The 12,164-nt window shown below is 41.0% G+C and overlaps 2 protein-coding genes across 4 annotated transcripts in view; both read left to right on the forward strand.

The window, feature by feature from the left end:
* Positions 1-12,164, forward strand: part of LOC127454744 (protein TALPID3-like) — a 176,099-nt gene that overhangs the window by 16,397 nt on the left and 147,538 nt on the right. The gene's annotated exons all lie outside the window — the stretch shown is intronic.
* Positions 2,129-5,144, forward strand: LOC127454747 (probable E3 ubiquitin-protein ligase IRF2BPL). Its single transcript, XM_051722125.1, has one exon. The coding sequence runs from the start codon at positions 2,483-2,485 to the stop codon at positions 4,436-4,438; it is 1,956 nt and encodes a 651-aa protein (XP_051578085.1). The 5' UTR covers positions 2,129-2,482; the 3' UTR covers positions 4,439-5,144.

A 12,164-nucleotide genomic window follows, 5' to 3' on the forward strand; every position in this document is an offset into this window, starting at 1 on the left:
GGGATAAAAAGGAGAGTTTACTGACAGTCTTTAAGTAGGATTAATCTGTTTTTGAGAAAGAAAACCTAATTTATATTAAAAAACATGAATTTAGAATGGTTATTTGGCTTCTCTACTGGCAGTTGAGAGGTCATCAGGAATTGTAAGATGTTTTTTTTTTTTTTTTCGTGTCACTAGTCCTTAGTAAAAGAAAGACCCTTAAAAAAAATAACAAGTAAGGAGAGTGAAAGTCAGACATCTGCAGGTTACCGAGTGCTCTACACGAGACGTGCACATTTGAGCAGCTCTGGGAAGTCTCCAAGCAGCCTTTGGTTCCCATGGCAACTGCGAGGCGGTCTCTATCAGCTCCATCTGAGAATAGGTGAAGTAAATCTGCATGCATTTGGCCGCCTGCCAGCATCTCAAATGAAAGAGCACTTTGAATGGCGGCCAGGTTTGGAGGAGGCGAGGGACTGTCAGGCCTGCTTAATGTTGGCAGTTTGTACTTGGCAAGACTCGCTTTTCCCAGAATCCCTCACTCTGTCAGCCCGCCAGCCACTTAGCGGAAGCTAAGAGTTAACCCCTACAATAAGCTGTTGGAAAGCTGAACATGGAAAACTGTCCATGCAGAGTGTGTTTGTGTCCGCACATGTATGCGGGTGTGTGTGTGTGTGTGTGTGTAAGCGTGGGTGGGTGATATTCTGCACAGGGCCAGTGTGTGTGTGTCAGAGAGAGAGCCAAGCCTAAGGGTGATCTGTATTCATGAGAAGACTGCTGGGATAGTGAAACGAAAGGTGAAATATCCTTTACAGTCGGACTGCAAATTGACTTTACATTCTGCAAAAGATTATTTTGAGTGCATTTGTTGTTCTTTTATTTTAGCTATAAAAATGTAAAACAAATATTATGTAATATATTTTTAAGTGTATTTCTTCCCCAAAATGTACATATTTGTATATTACCTCTCTTCTGTTTCACAAGGACATTTGAGGACTTTTCTTTTGCAAAGCCAAACCTGATTTCATTTTAAAGTCATGTGATTATCTCTGTTTGCACAGACACTAAAGATAATTGGCACAAACACTCCTTTCTTTGTGTAGCTAATTTTGGGGCACTAACTAAAAGCATCAGGATCATTTACACTGTCCGAATCACAAGCACAGACCACAAATAGTGTACAAATTGTCTCTGGCTTTGCGCTTTCGTAGCTGGCAGCCATTCTGCCTGCTTCTTAGAAGGGCTGATACTGTACATTTATTTCTATGTAGTATGTGCATATCAATAGTGGTTATTTTATCTCCTCGTCCTCCAGGCCCCTTAAAGCTTGACATACTGTGTAAATAATATTCAGTGGAGGGAGGAAAATCACATCCTCTAAATTGGCTTTGGTCATACTTGGTAGTTTGCTTGGATTCGGCACAGCTTCATTCTGTGCCAGCAGAATGCAGGGATTGCAATAAATGGCATTTCTTCTCTCCTCCAGACCTCCCTCGCTTCTTTCTCTGCTTGTTTTTCCACCCTCTCATCTAGTTGTATAACAGGGTGAGTTTTTTTTTTGCCTTGTCTACAGGATGTTGTTAAGCAGAGAGTAGTCTCTGGGAAAGGGGCTTTAGGGGTGGGGTTGCAAACTGCTCTTTTAAGGTAAACAGCCGAGGAGCTGACCAATCTTACCATACAAAACAGAAATATAATTGGTTGGTTCAATTACGAGTCTTCATTAATCATATTTATTAAGAGTTTCATTTGTTTTAATCACACTATCTTATTGTCTGTATTAAATGTGCTGCAATAGGCATAGGGAGTGCTGTTTTAGATCATTTTTGGGGTGTTTAGGTTTTAAATGCAACTATAATAGGGGCTGGTTCAGTTATGAGTCTTCAAGCACATTTATTATGAGCTTGCTTGGTTTTATTCACTTTATCATCAAAACTGCTGCAATAGACATGGTGAATATTATTTAAAGGGGTTTTAAATGTAGCACACTCACCCTTCCAGTAGTTTATTTTCAAGAAAATCACTTCATCATGGAGCATTTACGTTATTCCACATGCCCAAGAACATTATGCATTACATATTGCCAGAACATGTTATTTGTATTAGAAATCACACATGCATTTTGCTAATGTAAGCATTTTTATAACACATTATATGGCGTTATAAATAAAACCTTGGAATATATGCTGATGGTCACTTAAGAAGCACGGAAAAAGCATACAACCTATGGAGAAGAAAAAAAAAAGATCTTCTCCCCCACAAATGTGTATTCTGAGCACAAACGGGCCAACGTGGTGGTGCGCGTTTCTCGGTCCATTCAGAAGATTTGTTAGGGAGTGGTTAGCGCATGCGCACTCGCATGACAACAAGTGGCTTGTCACTTTGTAACAGAACTGCGGAACGTGTTGCTGACGTCACCGGCCCAGCCAGGTGGCATTCCGAGTGGCAAGGCGCGCGCAAAATTCCAACTCAGAGCGCATAGCGGATCCGAGAGGAGCGCAGTTTCAACATGTCTTCGGCACAGGTCTCCTCGTCGAGGAGACAGTCGTGTTATCTGTGCGATTTACCGCGTATGCCGTGGGCTATGATTTGGGATTTTACGGAGCCCGTGTGCAGAGGTTGCGTGAACTACGAGGGCGCGGATCGGATCGAGTTTGTCATTGAAACCGCACGCCATCTGAAACGCGCTCATGGCTTCCAGGAGGGGAGATCCCCGGGTCCCGCACCGACGCCTGCGGCCAAGGCACAAGCGGGGATGTCATCCAAGGAGTCGGTGCAGCTGAATCACGTAGATGGTGTATCCAAACAACAGCAGCAGCAGCCCGGGTTGGACCGTTACGCACTAAATACCGAGCGATCGCGCTTTGATTATTCCAGCATTGGCGCACACAGGCTTCCCAACGGGCTCGGTGGACCAAACGGCTTCCCCAAATCAGACGATGGTCCACCTGAACTGAACAGACAGAGCCCTAACTCACGTCGGACCCACGGGCTGGTGGCAGTGTCGGGTCAGATGAGTGTGCCGCCGAATTTGCTTCCGCAGACACTGTTGAACGGCCCACCATCAGCGGCGAGTATAGCCCAGCACAGCATGACCGGACGAGCCCCTCCACCTCCGGCCAGCATCGGACTGTCAGAACAAGGTAAAAGACCCGGATCCGTGTCCAGCACTGATCAAGAGAGAGATTTGAAAGAGAAACAGCGTAACGCAGAGGCGCTGGCAGAACTTGGTGAAAGTTTGAGGAACAGATCAGAGGACTGGTCAAACAAACCCAAGATAGTGAGGGAAACATTGATAACACTTTCCAACTGCACCCCGTTTGATGTGAGATTCAAGAAAGATCATTCCCTTTTGGGCAGAGTGTTTGCTTTCGATGCCATTTCTAAGCCAGGCATGGACTATGAACTAAAAATATTCATTGAATACCCCAGTGGATCTGGTAATGTGTTTTCCAGTGCGTCTGGTGTGGCCAAACAGATGTATCAGGACTGCATGAAAGACTTTGGCAGAGGGCTTTCCTCTGGGTTTAAATATCTGGAATATGAGAAAAAGCACGGTTCGGGTGACTGGCGACTCCTGGGTGATTTACTACCGGAGTCTGTGCGTTTCTTTAAAGAAGGACTCGGTGGTGAAATGCTGCCCCAGCCGTACATCGACGCCAGCTGCCCTCTGTTGCCCTCGGCGCTGGTGAACATGCCCCGGGCTGTTGCGTCGGGCAGCGCGCTCAGGACGGGCGTGCGTAAACGCAAAGCCTCTCCAGAACCGGACTCCGCGGAGGGTGAGCAGCAGAGGCAGCAGTGGATGGCGAGTCAAAGTGAAGCACTCAAGCTGACCATGGCAACCGGATCATTCACAGCCTCTCACGGCGGACCTCCACCCCACGGATCGGTCCACTCCAGCCGAGCCACCCCACCCGAATCCGCCCCCCAGAACGGACAGTCCCCGATGGCTGCGCTCATGTCGGTCGCAGACACTCTGGGTAACGCGCACTCACCAAAGGACAACAACTCCGTGCACTCCACCACATCCAACAGACACAACAGTAGCAGCCCGGTCTCCCCCGCTTCTGTGTCCGGACAGCGGCGTTTAGCCTCACGGAACGGGGAGATCAGTCTAACAGGAACACCTTCTCAATCCGGTTCGCACCAGGGCATGGACCAGGTGCACCCTCAGAACATTCCAGACTCGCCTATGGCAAATAACGGCCCCTTGTGTTGTACTATCTGCCACGAACGTTTAGAAGACACACACTTCGTTCAGTGCCCGTCTATTCCCAACCATAAATTCTGTTTCCCGTGCTCCCGGGAGAGCATCAAAGCGCAGGGGGCCACTGGAGAGGTATACTGCCCCAGCGGTGAGAAGTGTCCCCTGGTAGGGTCAAACGTGCCTTGGGCGTTCATGCAAGGCGAGATAGCGACCATTTTAGCCGGGGATGTCAAAGTAAAGAAAGAAAGAGACCCTTAAATATACATATATATATACTTCCTGTATCAGAAACAGGTCTGGAAACCTAGTGAGTTGCGTACCGAGACAGCATTTTTGGGCATCACAAGTGTGCGCAGCGCTAATGCTGCGTTCAAACGCGTTTATCATGCGTAAAGATGCCGCCTAGGTAGCTAGCTCACTACGTTTTGAGATGTACCCTACTTGTTGTGAATATTGAAGTTACAGAAATAGTCCCAAGTGTACAGAGACACTCGCGCTTCTCCATGTGTCGGAGGAAGCAGAGTGTGCGTGGAAACGACGGCACTTTTACGGTTTACGTTAACGTTTCTATTCGATTTCATACTTATTTTCCACATCTACATGTACAAACCCAAGCAAAAAAATAAACAAAATATTATTAACGAATACATTTTTTTTTTTTTTTTGTCGTAGGTATAACAAACGAAGTGAGTCTAAGAGAGGGCATTGTTTGTTTCTTGGTCCCGTCATTTTTTTTTTTTTTTTTTTTGTACTATCCCGTGGTCTGAGAATACAGATATATTTTAGTACGTGTTTTCATTCTCTCTATTTTGCTTTAAAAGTTGCACGGATGCTTTAGTAGAGCAAAAAAATACTGTAAATGACACATGATATGCTCTGTTTGTTTATACATATTTCTGTAGTAACAGAAGACTTGTAACGTGCCTTGGAGCTGAGTAAATTGTAATAAATTCATTGATACTAACCCTTTGTGGCGTGTTGATTTGTTAAGGTAGATAGATGAGAAATGTCACTCCATATTTTGTTTGCAGTGCGCTTTATAGGTTAATATTATTATCTGTAATGCCAGTTTATATCTGGCTTTGTTATACTTTTGAATTAAAATGTATTTATTATAGTTAGCTGGATTGGTTTGGTGAGCTTTTTTTAAATAAAACAACAAAAAGTTTCTTTTTTTTTTTTTTTTTTTAAGCAGATTTGCACAATCTATATTTCTTATATGTCGAGTCACTGGCATTACTTTATGATGATCTATGCTAAAGAAAATGGGTAATTTGATCTTGACATCTTAGAACAATTACTATGCTTTTCAATAACATCATTATGTGTATGGAGATATTTTTTGATGTTTTGCATATGTTGAAGTTGTTAATTGCTTTGACTTAAGAATGCATTTGGTTAATTTCGCATTGACCACATTACCACTTTGATTGTTTTTACCAACATTTCCCTCTCAGATTAAAATGAATGAAGGAAAATCTCAATAAAGCATTTTGCTCTGTTTAGTGTGGATCAGGGATCACATTAAGTGCATCTCTTTCAAAGCTTTTGTCAGTATCTTTTGCATTCATGTAATTGATTTTGCTGCAGACATGCAGCTCTGGTACATTGACCTAAAAGTGGCATTTTTGATGCAGCCACAGGGCATAAAGCTATTCAGCACGCCCTAACGACTGCCACATGGGCTAGCTGAAGTGATTGTTTAATGTGTGCTGTTTGTGTTACTCCCTTAGCAACAAGTTCTGTTAATGGCACATGATAAATGCTGTTTTACATATTCAGGAGGTGTTAAAATAGTACATGATTGCCCTGCTCTCAGCACACTGTTTCTTAATCTGTTATGGCTCAATTTAGGAACTGTTAGCTGTTCCTCTATCTGAGTGTCAGAGTATTTTGGTGTGGAAGAAAAGCGGGAGAGGGAAAATGCTTGCACATGCCTGAGATGGCCCAGGGGATGTATTCCTCATTTAGAATTCAGCTGGTAGTCATGTGACTTGTCAGTCGTACTCTTGCATTGGCTGCGGGAGTGAGGGAAAACAGTTGGTGCGTGGCTGTTGCTATGACTCAAACTAATGCTCGTTCTCTCTCTGCAGAAGCTCAGACAAATAGAAGGTGGCACAATTCATTCATGGCAGCTGGCCATGCAAGAGCATACAGATCCAAATAATGGGGGGGGGGCTTTGGGAGCCGCTTAGGTCAGGGAACAATGCATATGTCAAGCTATTTTACTGAAGGGGGCTCTGTGGTTGAATTCCGTAGGTCAATTTACACGAGGTCCATGAAAAAGATTCTTTAAGCATGTAATAGGTGTTTTTTTTTAATATATATTGAAAATATAGGAAAGGCCACATGCATTTAAAAACATTCATTGTTTGTTAATTTTGCACTTACATTTTGTTTAGTTATGCATTAGTTAATTATGTTAATGCATTAATGTAATGAAGGTGCAGCATTTGAAATATGCCAGCATTTTTTAGAACTCATAACTACATGTTTTGCGCTGCATCAACTCCAATTAAAGAGTGTTTTTTTTTTCTCCCTTGGATGCATGAATATTTGTAATCAAAAGATGGGCAATGAGATATTCAAGAGTTTTGAGCAGAATAATTTTGTTTTCGAAATATGTATTGCTTCACAGACAAAACTGAGGTTTTTGTGCGAAAGTAGTGCAATCGATTGCTTAAGTTATGCATCTGAATAAAATTTTTCTTTCTAAACCAATTTACATGCCCCCCCCCCCCCCAATGGATGCATAAATATGTGTAATCAAAGGACCAAATATATGAGATATTCAAGTGTTTTGAGCAGAATAATTGGGATTTGAAAATCTACATATTGCCGCACAGTCAAAACTGATTTTTTTTTTTTTTTTCACTTGGTTTCTTAAATGATGCATCTGAATTAAGATTTTCTCATCAAACATATTTCAGGGATGCAAAATAATTTGCCCAAATTGTTTGGTAAAATGTTCTACATTTTTCTTATTAAAATCACTTGAAAGGGATACTGTAAGCTTAAGAACTTAAAAAAAAAAAAAAAAAAAACTTTAAATACAACAAACAAATCAACTGAAAATACATCTGGAACACCTGCTGTGATTTTCTCACCTTTTTCACCTCTTACGAGTTTGCAACCCTGATATTTACATGTTATTGAACGGACATGAGAGCAGAGTGAATAAGGCATGCAGTTTGGCTCCAAATTGATTAGATTGTCCACAGAAAACACATGCAATATAACCGTATTCCTTGTAAACTGAATGAAGAGTTTTGGTGTCATGCTTTGTGGTGCATTGCAGTAATTTTGTCTCTGCTCTGTCTGTGAGGAATCAAAGGTGTGGTGGCTGGGTCAGGAGTGGGGTGCCCTTGGCTGTCTCGGTAATCACATGGGCTTCAAGTTTTCGGGAGAACATACAAAGAAAAAAATAAATAAACTGATATCCCAACCCCACCCATTGGGGAAGGTTGGGGTCTGACTTCCTGTTTACTACACACACGTTTTGTGTGGTGTCAGAGCGTGTGTCGAATTCTGCACCTTTTCTTGGAATGCTGGATACACAGGCAACTACAAGACATGCTTGAGACTATTTAATCAATCTCGTAAGAAAAACAGTCCTGTTTATTGTTAGGTTGTAAGGTTGGCAGACAGATTTTTGCATAAATGATCAAGAAATTTGATAGTCTTGTCTATCAGAGGATTGCATGGTTATTTTAGTGGCTGTTTGGATTCAAAAGGGTACATAGGCCTATCAGCAGAATGCATGTTGACTGCAAGATTTTCTTGCATACAATGTATTCATGTGAAAGATATCCTTTGCAATGCAAACATTTCAAATATTATTATTTTTTTTATCTATACATTTATTTATGTAGAAACAATGCTCTCAGAAATGAAAATGTCTAGCATTCTTGGTAACCATCTCTGTCGTAGCTCGCCTGTTTTGGAACATTTGTTTTAGTCGGATTGTAAAATCACTGCAGTCTGTCCACCCTTTGCTAGCCAGGGAACACACTGGCTTCTTCCCCTCCTCCAATTCTCTTCATCCCCATAACACACAGACATACCCCCCCCCCCCCCCCACACACACACACACACACATGCACACTCTGTCTCTCTCTCTCCCTCCCTCCAAAGGAGAAGTTTCCAGCAGATAAAAATACAGCCACTCCAAAGGTTACGCTGCAGTGCCACAGTTGCCCATGGTAACAGCCTTGTTCAAAACATCATTTATTCAGGAATGTGCAGACAAAGAATGGAGACAGAGGTTCACTGTTAACCCCCCCCCCCCCATGACAGACTTTTAGCTGGCTGTTGCACAATTCTACAGTACAAGAACAACTTGCATGTTCTTTGTTAAAAAAGGACAGTTGAGAGTTTTTTGGGATGTTAAAATACTTTTCTTCCATCCCAGCTTAATATGCAGAGACAGCTATAACTAAAGCATTTGCAGTTATATTCAAGAACATTAATCAGTATGTCCTTGACACCTCATGCGCGGAACTCCGCATTGCACATCCGGGCATTTTCACATGATGTCGTTGTGCGATGTCGTTTTCTACTGTGCATTTATTGCGTCATTTATATTGCATTTGGAATGGCAACCCAGAATCAATGCACAATTTTGTTCGCAATCTGATGTTTAATATTGATTGTTGTTCTTTAAATAGCCATGTTTATACTGGTGTCTTAATCACAGTATAGTTTACTTGCAAGCTTTTATTGTGTTATTTATCTTGCATTTAGAACTGCAACTAAGAATCAGAGCAAAATCTTGTTTTCAAATCTGATGTTAAATATTTCTTGTCACTCTTTAAATAGCCATGTTTATACTGGTGTCTTAATTGCAAGACCGTTTTTTTGCAAACCTTTATTGCTTTATTCATCTTGCATTTAGAATGGCGAACAAGAATTAGAGCAAATTATTTGTCAAATCTGACATAATATTGATTGTCGTTCTTTAAATAGCCATGTTTATATGAGTCATAATTGTAGTGTTGTTTTCCTGCAAACATTAATTGCGTTATTTATCTTGCATTTTAAATGGCGACCAACAATCAGAGCAAAATCTTGTTTTTAAATCTAATGTTAAATATTGATTGTCATTCTTCAAATAGCCATGTTTATATGAGTGTCTTAATTGCAAGACCGTTTTATTTGCAAGCCTTTATTGCGTTATTTATCTTGCATTTTGAATGGTGAACGAGAATCAAAGCAAAATCTTGTTCCCAATTTAATGATAAATATTGATTGTGTTCTGCCCCCTGATGTTGTCATTTCATATTCATGTAGAAGTTCTTTTTCTTTAAAAAACAAACATAACAATGCAAGTCTTTCAACCGTATATTCTCTCTCCCCTTTTCCCCCAGCGTGTCAGTGCATCCCTGACTGCGATATGGCATTTAACTCACTTCGCCTGTGCTCGTTATTTAGCCCCAACAGAGGTGGTTTATGTGCGAAGGGGTTATTCCTATTTTGTTTTCATTCACTGTGCCTCCGAGCACAGCCATTTATAGATGATGATGTCAGCACTATCTTTCATAGCCCAGGGCCTCTTTGGCACATAATGTATGCAATCTTAGACATTCCATTCCTGCCGCGCAAATAAGCTGCAGGCTACAGTGGGTGTGTGCCTCCACCCCCTTTCTGCAGATATTAAAGGCGCAGAGAGGGAATTGATTTTCTACTTGCATTTCACTCCTACTCCCTCGTTTATTTATTTCATTTTGGGGAGACTTTTTTCTCTTTCCTAGTTCAGAGAAAATGCAAAGTGTCATCCCTTCAGCTTGTTGTGGATATAATTAGATGGGATCATTTGTGAAAAACGTGCTACTTTTTGACATACTTTAATGCATTATATATTTCTCCCTTTTTGATTTTGCAAGTACATTTACATTAACATTCCTATTCCATCCGCGATTTAAAGGATTTATGACAGAATTTACTTTGGGTAACCTATCCATTTAGTAAACATTTGCCATCGTCTTTTTTAAAGATTGATTTTATATTTATATTTAGCAACTCCTTATATAAGAATGTGGACCTTGCAAAATGGATGTAGCTCGGGTCTACCCTTGACTAATGGCATGTGGGTTATAAAAAGGGGGCCGTTTTGGCAGAGTCTCAGATGTTTTTCATTAGCTTGTAAAGGACATACATTTTCAGGTGGAATTCCAATTTGCATTTCAAGGCAGGTCACTTCTTGAGAGACAGAGCCTGTTACAGCTTCCTGTAGATTCCCGCCAAAGAGGTTTGGTGTGGGGTGGATGGGTTATTAGTTTGGGGGCAGAGAAAAGGGGTGGTGTTTCTGAGCACATGAAAATGGACTATTGGGCACCATGGAGACTCTGTCTGTCTTGAAAAGCTTGCAGCCTGGATTGTTCAAGGGTGGATTCACTTGATTGATCTAAAGTGTTGAACTGAGAACCAACTGAATACCTAACGGAGAGCAAACTTTGTATCCACCCAAGCTTTTGACTCTCTTATGTGCTATCAAACTACATTTTTAAAGGGATAGTTCATCCAAACATGAAAATTGTGTCATCATTGACTCACCCTACATGTTGTTTCAAACCCGTCATGACTAACTCTCTTCCATAGAACACAAGAGGAGATAATGAAAGTGAATGGTTATTGAGGCTAACATTCTGTCTAACATCTCCTTTTGTGTTCCACTGGAAAAAGAAAGTCATTTGGGGTTGGAACGACATGAGGGTGAGTAAATACGTTAAACATTTTGGGGCAAACTGTCTCTTAAAATATGCTTAACACATGAACTAACACATAATAAAGGCACATACCGACATTTTACAAGACCTTCAGCTCTATGTTCTTAGTTTGTAGTCGCATAGGCTGGTTGGAAGGATAGGGTTAATATGTATCAGTGCAGTTCTTGGCTGGCTGGCTGGAGAAATGTAGCCCCCTTTCATTCTCTGGGTTGTTTACATGACTGGCATCCATTTTAGACTGGAGCTCTGCTAACACAGAGCGGTCTCAGGTTTCTGAAGGCTTTCACAGTGCAGTGAGTTCAGTTAGCGGCTTGTTCTGTCATCCATATTTCACCGGGGGGCCCTTCCCCCAACACACACATTCATTCTACAGTCTCTCTCATTCTGCAATCTGGTCACCATCCACAATCCATTGTACCCTGAGAGAGTATATCTTTCCCCTAAGTGCTCTGTAGTTTACTAATGCAATAAGTCATAAGAGGCTGTACGTTACAGTGATTTTACCTTAGGTAAGGGGTGTTCTTAGGCACAATGCGAAACAGGAGGTCTTTAATCATATACAGTAGATGTTACTGACATTTCAGTAAATTGTCAAATTGATCTTAACATTTGGAATAAACAAATAATATTGTACATTAGCCTAACTGTAGTCTACAGTTGCAAAGCAATGTAGCAACTTCGCACATTAATACAGAATGTGCGGTCACGCATTTAGTTTGAAAAAGCATTAAAGGAATATTCCGGGTTCTAAGTTAAGGTCAATCAGCAGCATTTGTGGCATAATGTTGACTACCACAAAAAATTATTTAGACTCTACCCTCATTTCTTAAAAAAAGCAAATAATCTGCTGTTACAGTGAGACACTTACAATGAAAGTGAATGGGGACAATTTTTATAGGGGTTAAAGACAGAAATGTGAAGCTTGTAATTTAATAAAAGCACTTACATTAAATTTTCTGTGAAAACTTGTGTATTATTTGAGCTGTAAAGTTGTTTAAACCGTTGTTTAAGGGCTTAAAGTGTTATGTCGTCATGGCAACGAAGTTGTAAAATTGAGTATAACTTTACACAGTAAAGGTTAGTAAGCGGTTTTATCAAACTAAAACGATGTTAACACGCATATTGTTTGCATCTTGTGGCTATACTTTTGAAACAGTGAGTATTTTAACGTTTACGGAAAAAAAAAATGTTAACGTTTTAAAGAAAAGGAGGGATGAGTTGAAATACATTTTTATGGTAATCAATATTATGCCACAAAT

This window comes from Myxocyprinus asiaticus, chromosome 17 (genome assembly GCF_019703515.2).
Source record: "Myxocyprinus asiaticus isolate MX2 ecotype Aquarium Trade chromosome 17, UBuf_Myxa_2, whole genome shotgun sequence".
Classification (NCBI taxonomy): domain Eukaryota; kingdom Metazoa; phylum Chordata; class Actinopteri; order Cypriniformes; family Catostomidae; genus Myxocyprinus; species Myxocyprinus asiaticus.